Source organism: Scyliorhinus torazame, chromosome 1 (genome assembly GCF_047496885.1).
Source record: "Scyliorhinus torazame isolate Kashiwa2021f chromosome 1, sScyTor2.1, whole genome shotgun sequence".
Taxonomy (NCBI): Eukaryota; Metazoa; Chordata; class Chondrichthyes; order Carcharhiniformes; family Scyliorhinidae; genus Scyliorhinus; species Scyliorhinus torazame.
Window position 1 is genome coordinate 375,162,953 of NC_092707.1, and position 18,508 is coordinate 375,181,460.

An 18,508-nucleotide genomic window follows, 5' to 3' on the forward strand; every position below is an offset into this window, starting at 1 on the left:
CCCCCGACGATGTCCCGGGCACTGATCTCCTTGATCCTGAAGCGGGACAAGGATCCCTGCAATATGGGTCTTACAGACCAATTTCCTTGCTAAATGTAGATGCTAAGGTGCTGGCGAAGGTCTTAGCCACGAGGATTGAGGACTGTGTGCCGCAGATCATCCATGAAGACCAGACGGGGTTTGTGAAGGGGAGACAGTTGAACGCGAATGTGCGGAGGCTTTTGAACGTTATCATGATGCCGGCGAGGGAGTGGGAGGCGATGGACGCTGAGAAAGCCTTCGATAGGGTAGAGTGGGGATACCTGTGGGAGGTGCTGAAGAGGTTCGGGTTTGGGGAGGAGTTTGTCAGGTGGGTTAGGCTGTTGTATGAGGTCCCGATGGCGAGTGTGGCCACAAATAGGAGGAGGTCCGAGTACTTTCGGTTGCACCGATGGACGAGACAGGGGTGTCCCTTGTCCCCCCCTGCTCTTCGTACTGGTGATTGAACCCCTGGCTATGGCACTGAGAGAGTCGAGGAACTGGAGGGGGTTGGTGCGGGGTGGGGAGGAGCATAGGGTGTCGCTTTATGCGGACGACCTGCTGCTGTATGTGGGAGGAATGCTGGAGGTAATGAGGATTCTTAGGGAATTCGGGGACTTTTCGGGGTACAAGCTCAACATGGGGAAGAGCGAGCTGTTCGTAGTTCATCCAGGGGACCAGGAGAGGGGGATTGGCGAGCTCCCACTAAAAAAGGCGGAGAGGGGCTTCAGGTATTTGGGAGTCCAGGTGGCCAGGAGCTGGGGGGCCCTGCATAGGCTTAATTTTACAAGGCTGGTGGAGCAAATGAAGGAGAAATTCAAGAGGTGGGACGCGTTGCCGCTGTCCTTGGCTGATAGGGTGCAGTCAATCAAAATGACGGTGCTCCCAGGGTTTTTGTTCCTGTTCCAGTGCCTCCCCGTGTTTATCCCGAAGGCTTTTTTCAGGCGGGTTAACAGGAATATAATGGGGTTTGTGTGGGCGCGAGGGACTCCGAGGGTGAGAAGGGTGTTCCTGGAGCGGAGTAAAGATAGGGGGGATTGGCGTTGCCCAACCTCTGTCTGTACTACTGGGCCGCCAATGCGACGATGGTGCGCAAGTGGGTGATGGAGGGGGAGGGGGCTGCATGGAAGAGGCTGGAGACGGCGTCATGTGTGGGTACGAGTCTGGAGGCGCTGGCAACGGCGCCGCTGCCGCTCCCTCCAAGGAGGTATACCACGAGCCCGATGGTGGTGGCTGCCCTCAAAATTTGGGGGCAGTGGAGGCGGCACAAGGGGGGAAGTTGGGGCCTCGGCGTGGACCCCATTACGGGGGAACCACCAGGAAGAACAGGTGGAGGATTTGCGGGGTGGCACAGGGCAGGGATATGAAAGTTGGGGGACCTGTTTGTGAACGGGAAGTCCGCGAGCCTGGGTGAGCTGGAGGAGAAGTACGGGCTCCCCCGGGGAACACCTTCAGGTACTTACAGGTGAGAGCGTTTGCCAGACGGCAGGTGGTGGAATTCCCGCGGCTACGGCCACACACAGTACAGGACAGGGTGCTCTCGGGGGGGTGGGTGGGAGTGGGGAAGTGGGGAAGACCTTGGAAACTTACCAGGTGATGCAGGAGGCCTCAGTGGTGGAGGTTAAAGGTAAGTGGGAGGAGGAGTTGGGAGAGGAAATTGAGGAAGGGACGTGGGCAGATGCCCCGGGGAGGTTGAACTCTTCCTCATCGTACGCAAGGCTCAGCCTCATACAGTTTAAGGTGCTGCACAGGGCACACATGACCGGGACAAGGATGAGCCGGTTTTTTGGGGGTGAGGACAGGTGTGTTAGGTGCTCAGGGAGCCCAGCAAATCACACCCATATGTTCTGGGCATGCCCAGCGCTGGAGGAATTTTGGAAGGACGTAGCGAGGACGGTGTCGAGGGTGGTAGGATCCAGGGTCAAACCGGGCGGGGAGCTCGCAATATCTGGGGTGGCAGAGGAGCCGGGAGTGCAGGAGGCGAAAGAGGCCGGAATTCTGGCCTTTGCGTCCTTGGTAGCCTGGCGAAGGATTCTTCTTCAGTGGAAGGATGCGAGGCCCCCAAGCGTGGAAGCCTGGATCAACGATATGGCGGGGTTCATTAAATTGGAGAGGGTGAAATTCGCCTTGAGAGGGTCGGTACAAGGGTTCTTTAGGCGGTGACAACCGTTCTTAGACTTCCTGGCAGAACAGTAGACATTGGTCAATGGCAGCAGCAACACGGGGGCGGGGGGGGGGTTACTTTATTTTTTTGTCTTTATTATTTACACTGGAGGATCTGAGGGGGTGTATATACTTGTTGTATGAAGTTGGGGTGTTAATGTTAATTTATTATTTATGTACAGGGAGTAGGGGGGTATGGAGGGTTGCTTTTCTGGACTGTGTTTTGTACTTAACCCTGTTGGGTTCCTTTTTCATTTTGTTATTGATATTTTACGAAAACCTTTAATAAAAATTATTTTTAAAGAATGGTGTATGACTTGGAAGGGAACTTGAAAGCAATGGTGTTCCCATACGTCTGATTTCCTTGGCCTTCAAGATGTTTGTGGCCAGTCATTCTGTCGAAGAAGCCTTGTTACTGCAGTGCATCTTGTAGATGGTACATGGTACACACTATTGCCACATTGTGACGGAGGTGAAAGCAGTTCATGTTTAAGGTAATGAATGGGGTGTCAATAAAGCAGATTTGTCCTGGATGACATTGGGCATTTTGAGAGTTGTTCTTGAGAGCTGCACTCATCCAGGCCAGTGGGGAGTATTCCATCACAGTGCTGATTTGTATCTTAGCGATGGTGAACAGGTTTTGGGGAATCAGGAGGTGAGTTACTCACCTCAGAATTTCCAGTTTCTGACTTGCTCTTGTAGTCACAGTATTTATGTAACAGCCGTAACAGGCGCCGGAATGTGGCGACTAGGGGCTTAGGGGCTGTTTAGCACAGGGCTAAATCGCTGGCTTTGAAAGCAGACCAAGGCAGGCAAGCAGCACGGTTCAATTCCCGTACCAGCCTCCCCGAACAGGCGCCGGAATGTGGCGACTAGGAGCTTTTCACAGTAACTTCATTTGAAGCCTACTTGTGACAATAAGTGATTTTCATTTCATTTTCATGTGGCTTGTCCCATATATTTTCTTGACAATGGTGACTCCCAGGACATTGATTGTGGGGCATTCAATAATGATAATGCCACTGAATTTCAGGACGGGTGGTTAAATGGTCTCTTGTTGGAGAATGTCACTACCTTGTGTGGCTCAAAGGTTACTTGCCACTCATCGGTCTAAACTTGGATGTTGTCCAGGTCTTGCTGCATATGGGTAAAAACCACTCAGTTATCTAAGGAATTGCAAATGGAATGGAATGGAACATTGGGCAATCATCAGTGAACACCACCATTCTCACCTTACGATGAAGCATTGGGTTTCAATCAATATCCTACAGAACTGCAGCCATGTCCCAAGACCGAGATAATTGGCCTTCAATGACCACAACCACTTTCCTTTGTACTAGGCATGACTCCAGCTAGTGAAGAAATTCCTCCCCATCTCCCCCGCAATTCCCAATTGACGTCAATTTTGCTCTGCCTTCTTAATGCTACACCCAATCAAATGCTGCCTTAATGTCAAGGGCAGTCACTCTCACCTCCCAATTGGAATTCAGGTTTCCTGTCCATTTTTGGACCAAGGCTGTTAAGAGATCTAGAGTCCGGTGGTCCTGGCGAAACCCAGAGCATTGGTGACCAGATTCGCGAGTCAGTAGTAGCAGCACAGTCGATGATACCTTCCATCACTTTGCTGATGACTGGGTTTAGGCTAAAGGGGCGGGAATTGATCGGATTGAATTTGTTTTGCTGTTTGGAGTGGGATTTGCTTTTTTTTAAAGAAGCTATTTATAAACCTCGGACCATTGAAACTGGTTCACTGATATCAGGTTGTGAATTTGATGATGTTACGTGTAATGCATGCAGCTTGAGGATTCAGCAATCCCATCGGGAAAGACGGACTAGAAGAAAGTGTAAAATCAGAAACAGCTACAACTTGTATTTTTGATTCTCCTTTCAAGTGAAGCTCCCACTGGAAGTACAGGATCACTGAACTGTGCCCAGGTATTACAAGAATCAACAACAGAATGCAAAGACATCGGGGCATGACTCAAAAGCTGAACCAGGCGCTTTCTTCAAAAGAGGCACCGTTAGCATTCAAACCCAATCAAACTTGTCAATAAATTGAGTTATTGGTGCTTGGCTTTAAGTAAGCAAGTATGGCCAGGAGTCTTTCTGACTCGTCTTCCCATTTTTTGACGTTCCCCCTTGAACCGGAGACTAACCCTGAATGCTGTCTGCCCTACCTCGAAATGTTCATGGTTTGCTGGTACGGGTACAAACTGAGGCAGCCGCTTGCTAAACCACATTGTGATGTCTCTGTTCATGTTCACAGCAAAGGGCTCGTAGCCTTCTTGCAGCCCACATATGGTAAAGTACTTCAGTGTGCCGACGTCATTGCCAAAGTTCATCCTGCCAACTTGAGAGAGCCCCAAGCTGCACACTGGAATAAAACCTGGGGTGGCGGGGAAGGAGGAGAAAAAAGGAAAGAAAATGATTATTGTGGCACTCACAGCACTAATGTGAGGCACACATTTAATAACTGTGGTGTAAAAAGGGACAATGTGGAGATAATTTTGGCTTTGGACAATGTTGAGACATCAGATCAGCCCCATATTACACATCTCTGAATTATTTTCTTTGACACCAATGGAAAAGGGGTCTGATGTGTGGACTGTTCCAACATTTTCTGTTTCATACTAATTGCCCAGGTCAAAATTTTCTCCCTTGTGTTTAAAACAGCTCAAAAGTTTCATTACACCATTTAATATATTCATCTATTCCAAGTTCGCATGCTGAGTACTTTCTTTGCCAACTGCCCAACAAATTACAGCATCACAGAACAGGGGAGAAATTATACAGAGGATAAATGTAACTGCTGAGATGACCTGCTGGACTGAACTTAGCATTATTGTACAAATTGTGAACATCATCTAAGTTTTAATTTCTTTGGATGCAAAACAATATTATTCTGTAGGTCCAACAAAGCAGTTCCAGTGCAGCAGCTCCAGACTGTTAACATACTAGCACTGGCTATGTCTACGGAGGCTACAAGTTGACCTTACTCCATAATTCGAGGACAGCTAATTTACGTTTGGTAAAGGTTCCCAGCGCATATACTGCACGATGCACTGGCACCACACCAAGATTAGTTAAAGAGCTGATAGCTCCCCGTGACAGTGTCTGATCATGTTTGTTTAAATAGTTGGCAATAAAAAGGCCCAATTTGCAGTGTGATCATTGGAAGCCAAGGTGCAGGAGGTCATAGGCTGAAAGGTTTTTCATGGCCTTTTTAACATCGGGTGAAATTCTCCGCCTCGTGCAGCTGGTAGCAGGATTCCCGGTGAGGCAGAGAATCCAAAGGTTGTGAAGAAAATGGGATCGAGCCTTTCCGATGGTCCAGCCCCTGCTGGTGTCGGGATCAAGGTTCGCACCCCGCGCCAGTGGGAGGATGCAAATGGGTCATTAATACCCATTTGCAGCCACTTAGTGGGCCAGTGACTATAGTCCCCAGGCCTGCGTGACTCACTGGTCCTCTGAGCTGGGAATCACATGGACGAGAATCACAAGAGGTCTTCACAAGCGTGGCCCTGAAGTGGTGGACCTCACGGTTGGCCAAGGGGGTAACTCTTTAAGGGAATTACCCCGAAAACCCATCTGAGGGCAACCCTCACTCCCACATAGCAAGATCTGCCCACTTCCACCTGAGCCCCCTATCCCCCCTCCCATCAGAGCCCACACAAATAAAGAGACCCCCACAGAGGGTAATAAGGAGACACCACCCCCCAGAAAAGAGAACCCTGTCAGGAACTCCTCCCCGCCCTGAGAAGAGACCCCTGTCTGGAAGCGAGAAAGCAATCCCGACAGAGGCAGGGAAGAAAGTAACACTCACCTGGGCAATACACCTGCTGGCTCAGGCACAGGAAGCAGCACCTGTCAATTCCCACAAAGAAAAAAACAGTCAGCTGGGTTTAAACCCTCTCAGATCTTTGTGCTGCAAGCCATTCATTCACTTCTCTTTGATACTGATTTTACTAGACTGTGATTGACAGTTTTCACACACACACACAGCTGTTAGCATTGCTCCTTTCATCTCCCTTCATGGTTGAGCAACTCTGAAGTGCTCTAACCGCAAAGTTTAAAAACATCAAGCTTTGATTGGCATCTCCTGGACCACAGCAAACGGAATGAAATGTTTTCCAATCACTTCCTTTCATGCCTGAGTGTTTTTGAAGTTGTCGCAGGAAATGGACAGTATTTAACTCTGTTTGATGTAGTTCAGGACCAGTCAATAAAAGCTTGATGTTTATAAACATTGCCGTTAGTGCACTTCAGAGTTACTCAACCGTGAAGGGAGATGAACTGAGCAGTACTGATGGTTGTATGGAAGCTGTCAATCACAGGCTAGTAAAATTAATATTGAAGTGAAATCAATGAATGGCTTGCAGCTCCAAGATCTGAGAGGTGTTAAACACAGCTGTCTGGTCTTCTCTTTCCAGGAATTGACAGGTGGTATTCCTGTGTCTGAGTCAGCAGGTATATTGCCTAGGTGAATGTCAATTTTTTTCTACTGCCTCTGTCTGGACTACTCTCTAGCTTCCAGACAGGCGTTGCTTTTCTGGGGTGCTTCCTGACAGGGGTCTCTCTATAATAATAATCTTTATTATCACAAGTGGGCTTACATTAACACTGCAATGAAGTTACTGTGAAAAGCCCCTAGTCGCCACATTCCGGCGCCTGTTCGGGTACACAGAGGGAGAATTCAGAATGTCCAAATTACCTGAATTACCTAACATCACATCTTTCAGAACTTGTGGGAGGAAACCGGAACACCCGGAGGAAACCCATGCAGACACGGTATGAACGTGCAGACTCCGCACAGACAGTGACCCAAGCTGGATTCGAACCTGGGACCCTGGAGCTGTGAAGCAAGAGTGCTAACCCACTGTGCTACCGTGCCGCCCTATGGAGCTTCATTACATAGGTCACTTTTTATCGTGAGTCTGTGGGGTGTATCCTTAATTAGCGCGCCTCTATTGGTGGTGTCATTATTTATTTAGAGGGTCTCTATGGGGGACTCTTTATTTGGGGGCTCTGTGAGGAGTCTCGTCATTTAGGGGGTCTCTGTGGGGAGGGGGGTTCAGGTCACCCCTGTACTGGGGATGAGCCAGAAAATCCGGGTGTGGGGCTGAATTACGGTGTGGGTCGCAGGGTGGCTGGGGAGGAGGGGGAGGGCACCTCACTATCGGGCTGTCTACTCAAAATGCCGAACCAACAGCTGGATTCCCTCAGGAATCCCTTTGAAATCCTCACAATGCATAAATTTGGATGTTTAAGAATTGTGAATCGTTTCCTTATTTGCACTCCCATCGGGAGTATTTCTCTCAAAATCCCATTGCTAATGGGTAGAGAACATCCTGAGCAGGGCTGCATGCTGGTCTTACCTTTATTGACAAAGAAATGGAAGCACAATGAGCCTAACCCAGTTCTATGCACTAATAGCACTTGTAATCTGCACTAAAGGGCATTAGCACGGTGCACACTGAGCCAGCCTCATCATTCATTTGTCTAGACTATCATAGAACTTCACAGTTGCAATAATTCATATCATTCATGCCTAAAATGCTTTTTGAACAAATTGTATTGTTTGTCCCTATGACTCATTGAACCAATGCATATGAGGATATGTTGAATAGATAGTTAAAGTGTGGAAGAAAATAAATTAAGTGCTTAAGTGGATGAATTGAAAAAAGCCATCGTAACAACCTAACCATGAGCAACTTGAGCTCTAAATTGACACTGGAGCTACACACTTCAAACAAATCATCTTTACACAAGATTTTGTTTTGTTCGATCAGCGAGACAAGTATTTCAGTTTTGCAGATGGGAGGTTGTAGCATTATCCGTCCAAAGTTTTGTGAACAAAAGGTAGTTTATGTTAACAGATCAATGTTAAGAACAATTACCCACAACTACCCCTCATAAACCCACCAAGACCATTGCACAGATATCTGCCGGACAACTACCAGAAATGACAAATACGTTGCTCCTACAGTACAGGGATGTTCAAGTTGAGGAGTTTTTTTTCAAAATCTACCTTTGATGTTTGTGACTCCAGCTCTAATTATGAGCCAGTTCCTTAACAACATCCCAAGCTAGCTAATTATACAACACAACATTCAGGGACATTTAGGTTTCCCAGGAATAAGGTGTATGCCTCAGCATCCAAGGTGACAGACGAGATGCGTGTGCACATTTTTCACCAGTTGTGTGCCACCCATCATTTGCTAAACTCCAGGAGACTGGGATCCACGCCTGAAAAAGGCCGTATGTTTATTCAAATAATGCGCCACTTTCTCTCTTCCCAAAATTACCCGAGGCCGGCTGTGTTCATGTAAAAGTGGGGCACGATTTAATGGGGGGAAAAAATGAGTCCCGTTTTGGTCGCGTTTAGCGGAGTGTTTCTTGGCGTGTGCAGCGCCGAGAGCAACGCCGCGATCAAACAGGATTCTTTATTTCTTGGCCTGTGTGATCAAGAGATCAAAAGGCCTCCCCAATCTCTGGAAGCCCCCGCCACGCCTCCAGATACCCCAGCTTACCAGCTAGATGGGGGGGGGGGGGGGTCATCGAGACCCCCTCACAAGGGCAGGGCAGCTCCAAAGCCCGATCCTTGGCAGTGCCAACCTGGCACCCAGGCACCTTGACACTGCCAGGCTGGCACTCTGGGAGTGCCCTTGCCAGCCTAGCAGTGTCACGCAGGTATCCTGGCAATGCCAGGGTGGCACTGTCAGGCTGCCCGGATGGAACTTCCAGGCAGTCAGGCTGGCCGTGCCAAGGTGCCCAGGAGTGCCAGGGTACCACCATTGCCAGAACCTGGCCACCCGTGGGCCTCCGATGACCTGGGAGATTTCCCCAGGTACCATTATGCCTGGTCTACGTTTGTGTAAGCCAGTGTTAAGTGCCATGGAGAGGTCTCCCAGGCATTGGCTTTCGATCCCTTTTTCAAGCTTACCCGCTCACCTCAGTATGTAAATCTGGATCCCGCTCAGCGAGGGTGACATCCAGGTTATGACGTCTCACGAGATCTCGTTAGGTCTCGCGAGGCATCCCGAGTGGCACAAATGTCACGAGAAGCCGAGGCGGGCGCAACAAGGCCATTCGACCGGGTCCACGGTCTAGATGCAGCCATACTAGTAGCCCCCAGAGATCATCATTAAAAAAATACCTAGATGAACCGGAGCCGAGAGAGGGCCTGCTCCAGCTTCCTCCAGCAGCTCTAAGTGCTGCATGTTCCTATTAATTCTTTCAGACTGATTGAGCAATTTGTTTCATTGCAGGGTCCATTTACATTTTTTTTGTGCAGCCCTGCACGTGTTAAGCTGAAGGAGCCGAGCAGCATGTGGGAGCTGTTGGATTAGAGAAAACGTTGCTGGAGGCCATTGCTGGTTCTTGCTCATAACCCCTTCCTGATTGGTTCCCATCCCTTCCACAACACTCCCACAACCGGAATTTTCCAGTCCTGCCAGTGGCGGGCACCGTGACGGGGAAAGTCTGGCCAATTGATTTTTGGCCACTCTCCAAATGTTCCCACCCTCGACAATCTCCGCCGCTGGCAGGACTGGTAAACCCCACTCGGAGAGTCATCACAATTGGCAAGCTGCCTGGGAGCAGCCAACATGCATCTGGAGTTTTCTTCGTCTCGTTTAAATGTGGCCCGAGATCCAATATTGTGTGTTCTTCTGGAGCAACGTCCATTCTCTGCAGCCAGTCATGCTGACTGACCACACAAAACAATTGCCTACGTCAACGTGTTTCTGTTCAAATACACTGCCAATTAGTGCTAATTCCATTCAAACTACTGTGAAGTAAATCATATGGGGATAAAGTGTTGGAGATGCACGGCAACTCAACATCTATAAAGGGAAACGCAAGGTTATGACACATCCTGTGCGTAAAATTTATCAGAAATAAAGACTGAAAGAAAATCATTTTCATTATGCTTGAGGAAAAATGAAAAGAAAACGGCAGGGAGAACCATTAGACGTACTAATCACAGTGATAATTTTCATGGTTAAGTGATCTGCAAACTAATAAAAAAACAGCTAATAGTAAAGTTCATCATAGAGATGAGGCAGAGGGACTAATGTACTATTATATCGGGTAAGAGTTAACGATGAACATTAAAGGTCATATTTCATAGTTGCTCCCTCTCTGTGGTCAGCAGTTGTGTTGATTCTCTCACCCCCCCAGCCCACCTCACTTCTGCCAATCTTGCCAAAATATATGTCTGACTGTTCAATAACCAATCCTGGCAGAGTGCACACCGAAAATGTTATAACCTGCTGTTATCTGATTCCATTCCATCTCTCCATTTTTTTTAAAGAAAGTTTATTCTTTTCCTGACTGAATTTACTTTGTACCTATAATTTTGTATCTTGTTTTCTTTGTTCGCTCTGGCTACCGGCATCGTTTTTGACAGTACAAGTCATTTCTGGAAGGTTGAGCTTTCATTTTTTTTTACAAAGTGGTTTCGGACATCGACTTTCAGCTCACCGAAAATACAGACAACGGAGATTGATGCACCTGAACAGAGACAGGGTCAGATCCAGACAGGGTCGCACATCCCCTTCTTCTAATCAATGTCAACCATGATCGTGGCGAATGGTGGGGCAGGCTCGAAGAGACGAATGGCCTCCTCCTGCTCCTATTTTCTTTGCTTCTATGAGACAGCATAGGGGCTGGTTTAGCACCGTGGGCTAAACCGCTGGCTTGTAATGCAGAACAATGACAGCATTGCGGGTTCAATTCCCGTACCGGCCTCCCCGAACAGGCGCCGGAATGTGGCAACTAGGGGCTTTTCACAGTAACTTCATTGAAGCCTACTTGTAACAATAAGTGATTATTATTATTATTAGACAGGATTCTTGAATCAGCGCATCAAGGATTAAAACAAGCGCAATAAAGATAAAGAGAAACAGCAGCAGAAAAGGCCAATAGTAGCAATATTCAAATTATTATTTAGGATTGCATTTTAAGTGTGTGTCCTAGTTTATTGGATCATCACTGCAGAAGTCAGCGCTGTCTGAAACTCAAGTAGATACAATGCAACAATATTAACGTCAACTCTGAATGGCATGCAAATTTGTTTAAAAAGGATTGGCCCAGAAACAGGAAGCAAAGTGTGACCAGTTTGAAGCCTCTTCTCAGCCTACTTTATCTCACCTATTCAATTTCTTCCAGTGCTATTAAAGTATCACAAACACGTCTGAACCCACTGGGGATTGGATTCAGTGAATTTTCTCATTCTGCCCTGCTCACCCCAGCCATTATTGATATGCTTCACAACTCCCAAGTGCTGAGAATCAATCAGAGTTTCTCTTGCCTTAATTGATATTTTGTAGGTGCAGGTTGACAATTCAGCCATGTTCACATCATGTTCATTCAAGGGTTTGGCAGGGCGTATAATTATACTTTGCACTTGAATTATTCAAAGCTTTCTGCGCTCCCAATGCCAAGTTGTCGGTCAATGCTAAAATTTCATTCTAGGTTCTTTCTAAATGTAAACACAATGTTGGCGACAGCCTGAAATACATTCATCAGCTATTTTCTAATCTCCCTTGATGTCGTTCACTCAGCGCTCAACACTGATAACCAAATAAAGAAGAGTGATTTGACTGAAGTATATAAGATCCTGAGCGGTATTGACAAGCAAGATGTGGAAAGGATGTTTCCCCTTCTGGGTTAGTCAGGAACTAGGGGGCACTGATTTAAAATTAGGGGTCACCCTTATAAGAACATAAGAACTAGGAGCAGGAGTAGACCATCTGGTCCCTCGAGCCTGCTCCGCCATTCAATGAGGTCATGGCTGATCTTTTGTGGACTCAGCTCCACTTTCCGGCCCAAACACCATAACCCTTAATCCCTTTATTCTTCAAAAAACTATCTATCTTTATCTTAAAAACATTTAATGAAGGAGCCTCTACTGCTTCACAGGGCAAGGAATTCCATAGATTCACAACCCTTTGGGTGAAGAGGTTCCTCCTAAACTCAGTCCTAAATCTACTTCCCCTTATTTTGAGGTTATGCCCCCTAGTTCTGCTTTCACGCGCCAGTGGAAACAACCTGCCCACATCTATCCTATCTATTCCCTTCATAATTGTATATGTTTCTATAAGATCCCCCCTCATCCTTCTAAATTCCAACGAGTACAGTCCCAGTCTACTCAACCTCTCCTCGTAATCCAACCCCTTCAGCTCTGGGATTAACCTAGTGAATCTCCTCTGCACACACTCCAGTGCCAGTACATCCTTTCTCAAGTAAGGAGACCAAAACTGAACACAATACTCCAGGTGTGGCCTCACTAACATCTTATACAATTGCAGCATAACCTCCCTAGTCTTAAACTCCATCCCTCTAGCAATGAAGGACAACATTTCATTTGCCTTCTTAATCACCTGTTGCACCTGTAAACCAATTTTTGTGACTCATGTACTAGCACACCCAGGTCTCTCTGCACAGCAGCATGTTTTAATATTTTAGCATTTAAATAATAATCCCTTTTGCTGTTATTCCTAACAAAAAGGATAACCTCACATGAGTCAACATTGTATTCCATCTGCCAGACCCTAGCCCATTCACTTAGCCTATCCAAATCCCTCTGCAGACTTCCAGTATCCTCTGCACCTTTTGCTTTACCACTCATCTGAGTGTCATCTGCAAACTTGAACACATTGCCCTTGGTCCCCAACTCCAAATTATCTATGTAAATTGTGAACAATTGTGGGCCCAACACTGATCCCTGAGGGACACCACTAGCTATTGATTGCCAACCAGAGAAACACCCATTAATCCCCACTCTTTGCTTTCTATTAATTAACCAATCCTCTGTCCATGCTACTACTTTACCCTTAATGCCATGCATCTTTATCATATGCAGCAACCTTTTGTGTGGCACCTTGTCAAAGGCTTTCTGGAAATCCAGATATACCACAACCATTGGCTCCCCGTTATCTACCGCACTGGTAATGTCCTCAAAAAATTCCACTAAATTAGGTAGGCACGACCTGCCCTTTATGAAACCATGCTGCGTCTGCCCAATGGGACAATTTCCATCCAGATGCCTCGCTATTTCTTCCTTGATGATAGATTCCAGCATCTTCCCTACTACCGAAGTTAAGCGCACTGGCCTATAATTACCCGCTTTCTGCCTACCTCCTTTTTTAAACAGTGGTGTCACGTTTGCTAATTTCCAATCCGCCGGGACCATCCCAGAGTCTAGTGAATTTTGGCAAATTATCTCTAGTGCATTTGCAATTTCCCTAGCCATCTCTTTTAGCACTCTGGGATGCATTCCATCTGGTCCAGGAGACTTGTCTACCTTTAGCCCCATTAGCTTGCCCATCACTACCTCCTTAGTGATAACAATCCTCTCAAGGTCTTCACTTGTCATGGCCTCATTCTATCAGTCACTGGCATGGTATTTGTGTCTTCCACTGTGAAGACCGACTCAAAAAACCTGTTCAGTTCCTCAGCCATTTGCTCATCTCCCATTATTAAATCTCCTTTCTCATCCTGTAAAGGACCAATATTTACCTTCACCACTCTTTTTTATTTTACTACTGTTTTTATATTCTGAGCAAGTTTACTCTCATAATCTATCTTGCTCTTCTTTATAGCTTTTTTAGTAGCTTTCTGTTGCCCCCTAAAGATTTCCAAGTCCTCGTCTCCCCCTAACCTTTGCCACTTTGTATGCTTTTTCCTTCAATTTGATACTCTCCCTTATTTCCTGAGCTAACCACGGTCAATTGTCCCTCTTTCTACCGTCCTTCCTTTTTGTTGGCATAAACCTTTGCTGAGCACTGTGAAAAATTGCTTGGAAGGTTCTCCACTGTTCTTCAACTGTTTCATCATAAAGTCTTTGCTCCCAGTTTACCTTAGCTGGTTCTTCTCTCATCCCATTGTAATCTCCTTTGTTTAAGCACAAAACACTAGTGTTTGACTTTACCTTCTCACCCTCCATCTGTATTTTAAATTCCATCATATTGTAATCGCTCCTTCCGAGAGGATCCCTAGCTATGAGATTATGAATCAATCCTGTCTCATTACACAGGGCCAGATCTAGGACCGCTTGTTCCCTCATAGGTTCCATTACATACTGCTCAAGGAAACTATCGCGGATACATTCTATAAACTCCTCCTCAAGGCTGCCTTGACCGACCTGGTAGATTAAAATCCCCCATGATAACTGCTGTACCATTTCTACATGCATCCGTTATTTCTTTGTTTATTGACTGCCCCACCATAATGTTACTATTTGGTGGCCTTTAGACACTCCTATCAGTGACTTTTTCGCCTTACTATTCCTGATTTCCACCCAAATGGATTCAACCTTATCCTCCATAGCACCGATGTCATCCCTTACTATTGCCCGGATGTCATCCTTAAATAACAGAGCTACACCACCTCCCTTACCATCCACTCTGTTCTTCCGAATACTTTGATACCTTCGGATATTTAACTCCCAGTCGTGACCATCCATTTAACCATGTTTCAGTAATAGCCACTAAATCATAGTCATTCACGATGATTTGCGCCATCAACTCATTTCCCTTATTCCGAATACTACGAGCATGCAGGTAAAGTACACTTATGTTGGCTTTTTTACCTCTGTTTTGAATCTTAACACCTTGATCAGTAACCTCGCCTAAGTTATAATTCCACTTAACTTTTCTCCTAATTTTCCTTGTCGTTGAACCCATATCTTCATGTAACAACCTGCCGCGTCACTTACAATTAATATTTTTACTTCCCGTTTTATTCCTTTTAGTATTGCTGGGCCTATTCACTGAGCTCCCCTCAGTCACTGTACCTTGTACTGTCACCCTTTTTGATTTTTGACTATGGCTTCTCTGCCTTACACTTTCCCCCTTACTGCCTTTTGTTTCTGTCCCTGTTTTACTATCTTCCAAATTAGTTTAAACCCTCCCCAACAGCTCTAGCAAACACAGTTCCAGTCCTGCCCAGGTGCAGACCGTCCAATTTGTACTGGTCCCACCTCCCCCAGAACCGGTTCCAATGCCCCAGGAATTTGAATCCCTCCCTCTTGCACCACCTCTCGAGCCACACATTCATCCTATCTATCCTGACATTCCTACTCTGACTAGCTCGTGGCACTGGTAGCAATCCTGAGGTTACTACCTTTAAGGTCCTACTTTTTAGTTTAACTCAAAACTCCCTGAATTCAGCTTGTGCCTATGTGCACCACGACAGCTGGCTGTTCACCCCCCCCCCCCCCCCCCCCCCCCCCACAGAATGTCCTGCAGCCGCTCCAAGACATACTTGACCCTTGCACCAGGGAGGCAACATACCATCCTGGAGTCTCGATTTCATCCGCAGAACCACCTGTCTATTCCCCTTACGATTGAGTCCCCTATCACTATAGCCCTGCCATTCTTCTTTCTGCCCAGCTGCGCAGCAGAGCCAGCCACGGTGCCATGAACCTGGCTGCTGCTGCCTTCCCCTGGTGAGCCATCTCCCTCAACAGTATCCAAAGCGGTATATCTGTTTTGCAGGGAGATGACTGCGGGGGACACCTGCACTGCCTTCCTACTCTTGCTCTGTCTTTTGGTCACCCATTTTCTATCTCCCTCAGTAACTTTCACCTGCGGTGTGACCAACTCGCTAAAAGTACTATCCACGATGTCCTCCGCATCGCGGATGCTCCAAAGTGAGTCCATCCGCAGCTCCAGAGCCGTCAAGCGGTCTAACAGGAGCTGCAATTGGACACACTTCTTGCACGTGAAGGAGCCAGGGACGGTGGACGTGACCCTCAGCTCCCACATCGCACACGAGGAGCATGACACGGGTCTGGAATCTCCTGCCATGTCTTCAACCTTAGGTAAACGTATACAACTACAATTCCAAAAAACGAAAGAATAAATAAATAAATTAGACAATTAAAAGAAAAACTACTTACCAGTCACTTACCAGGGAATAAAAGCACCTCCTCTCCACCCAGCTTCGAATTCCCACCTAGCTTCAAATTCCCAAACTCATTCTTGGTTGTGCCTCACTCTGGCTGTGTCTTCTCTGGCTCACTGGGAGAACTCACTGGGAGTGAGTTACAAGTTGCTCTTTTAAATCGGCCTGAGTTGACTCCCCTCCCCCACCTGCTTTCAGATCAAAGTAGATTAAGGTGACTGACACTTAACTGCCAACCAGTTATGTGAGTGGGTGGAGCAGCCCTTGTTAACCTACACTGCACAATTCTAGATTAATTTAAATTAATTTAAACTCCTGAAATTTAAAAGGAACAGTCTTACCGATTGGATTGGATTCAATTCCCACCTAGCTTCAAATTCCCAAACTCACTTGTAGGACAGGGAGGAGGAGAGTTTTTTTTCTCAGGGGGCTATGCGACTTTGGAACTCTCTGCCTCAGAAGGCGGTGGAGCAGGGGGTCACTGAATATTTTAAGGCAGAGGTAGATAGATTCATGTTAGGCAAGGGATTCAAAGGTTATCGGGTGTAGATGGGAAAGTGGAACTTGAAACACAAACAGATCAGTCATGATCTGATCAAATGGTGGACCAGGCTCGAGGGGCTGAATGGCCTACTCCTGTCCCTACTTTGAATGTCCACATGAACCTAACGTGATCTGCATAGCCATGATTCTAGCCACCTTGAGGGGGAAAACCTCCTGGCGTGGCATGCATCCCCAGAAGGAAATAATAGTTCAAACTGGTGGTCGAATTTCCCCACTTTACTGTCTTGTCCTTCTGGGACAGTCCAGGGCAGTGCAGGCGTAAAGTAGGAAGGAATTGTGCACATGACTTACTGTCACAGTACCATAAACAATGCATAGCGCAGGCTGCGGCAGTAAAAAAAAAGGATGAACATAGCTTTATGATTAAATGTAAACTTTCTTACAAGTACAATAATACAATTAAGCTATGTTCCCTTAGAAAGGGAGGAGTAGGACAAACAAAGCCAGAGCTCCGTGGATGACCAATAAGGTAGAAATTAACATAAAGACGAAAAAGCATGTTTATGACATATGTCAGGCAGGAACTACAATGGAGAACCAGGCTGAATATTACGGTTCAGAGGGGAGATGGAAAACTAATAAGAGAAGCTAACAGGGTGTAATAACCCTCGCGAGACCCCCGGTGATGCCCAACCGATCTCCCCATGGGGCCCGTGGAATAGGAGCTCCCCCGCTGAGGGGCAGGGCCTAGCAACTGGGGCTCATGAATCTAGTACTTAAAAGCCAGCCCGGATTGGGACCGGCATGATCGGTAGTCCCGGCTGGGACCTATGTGCTGTATGCCTCGTTGCGGACTTTATTTTTGGCTTCCAAATACACTGTTGTTTGTGTAACCTTCTCGGGACTCCTGAAGACTTTATACAGGATATGTGAAATTGGACTGGCAGCCAACATATAAAGGAATCGTAAAGTCTTCTATTGGCATATAAATATTAAAATGGTGGTCAAAGAAGGAGTAAGACCAGTTAGGGACTTGAAATCAGATATACGCATGGAGACAGAGAGCATATCTGTGGTATTGAATACTTTGCATCACGGAAGATAATACTAGCCAGGCCATGCTAAAGGGGAGGTGATTCAGACAATAGAAGAGTCTAAATTTAATAAGGAGGATACATACATTCGAAGATATGAATTGGAAGCAGGAGTAAGCCACTCGGCCCTTCGAGTCTACTCCGCCATTCCATTAGATCATGGCAGGTCTGATTGTAACCTCAACCACACATCCATGCCTATCCCCGATAACCTTTCACCTCCTTGTTAATCATGAATTTATTTAGCTCTGCCATAAAAATATTCAACGATATTCTGCTTCCACCACCTTTTTGAGGAAGAGAGTTCCCAAGGCTCATGGCCCTCTGAGAGAAGGGAATTCTCCAAATCTGAATTAAATGAATAACCCATCTTTAAACAGTGGCCCCTAGTTCTAGCTCCTCTCCATAGCCACCTTGTCATGACCCCTCAGGATCTTCTAAGTTTAGGTCATATCCCCTCTTACTTTTTTAAACTCCAGTGGATACAAACCTAACATCTACAACATTTTCTCATAACACAGACTATCCATTCTGGTATTAATCTATTATACCTTTTCTGAACTGCTTCTAACACATTTATATCCCTCCTTAAGCACTGTACAAAGTGCTCCAGATGTGACCACACCAATGTCAGGCGAAAACCAAATCCCAGAGAGAAACATGGCTTCCGGGCTATATCTTTTTTTTGTATTCTGTAAACGAGAGAACACGCTGATCTCAGCATCAAATAGTCCAGTAACATCTTTGGGATATTAAAAATAAAAGATTTATTAATAAGAAAAGAAGAAAACGTAAAAACACAAGATTACAGTTACACA

At 46.4% G+C, this 18,508-nt stretch overlaps 1 protein-coding gene across 1 annotated transcript in view; it reads right to left on the reverse strand.

Moving 5' to 3' along the window:
- The window catches only part of ryr2a (ryanodine receptor 2a (cardiac)), a 1,117,859-nt gene that overhangs the window by 404,872 nt on the left and 694,479 nt on the right, over window positions 1-18,508 (reverse strand). Inside the window, exon 28 of the mRNA XM_072511661.1 lies at window positions 4,359-4,567. Coding sequence (XP_072367762.1) covers window positions 4,359-4,567 — 209 coding nt within the window. The remainder of the gene's footprint in view (window positions 1-4,358; window positions 4,568-18,508) is intronic.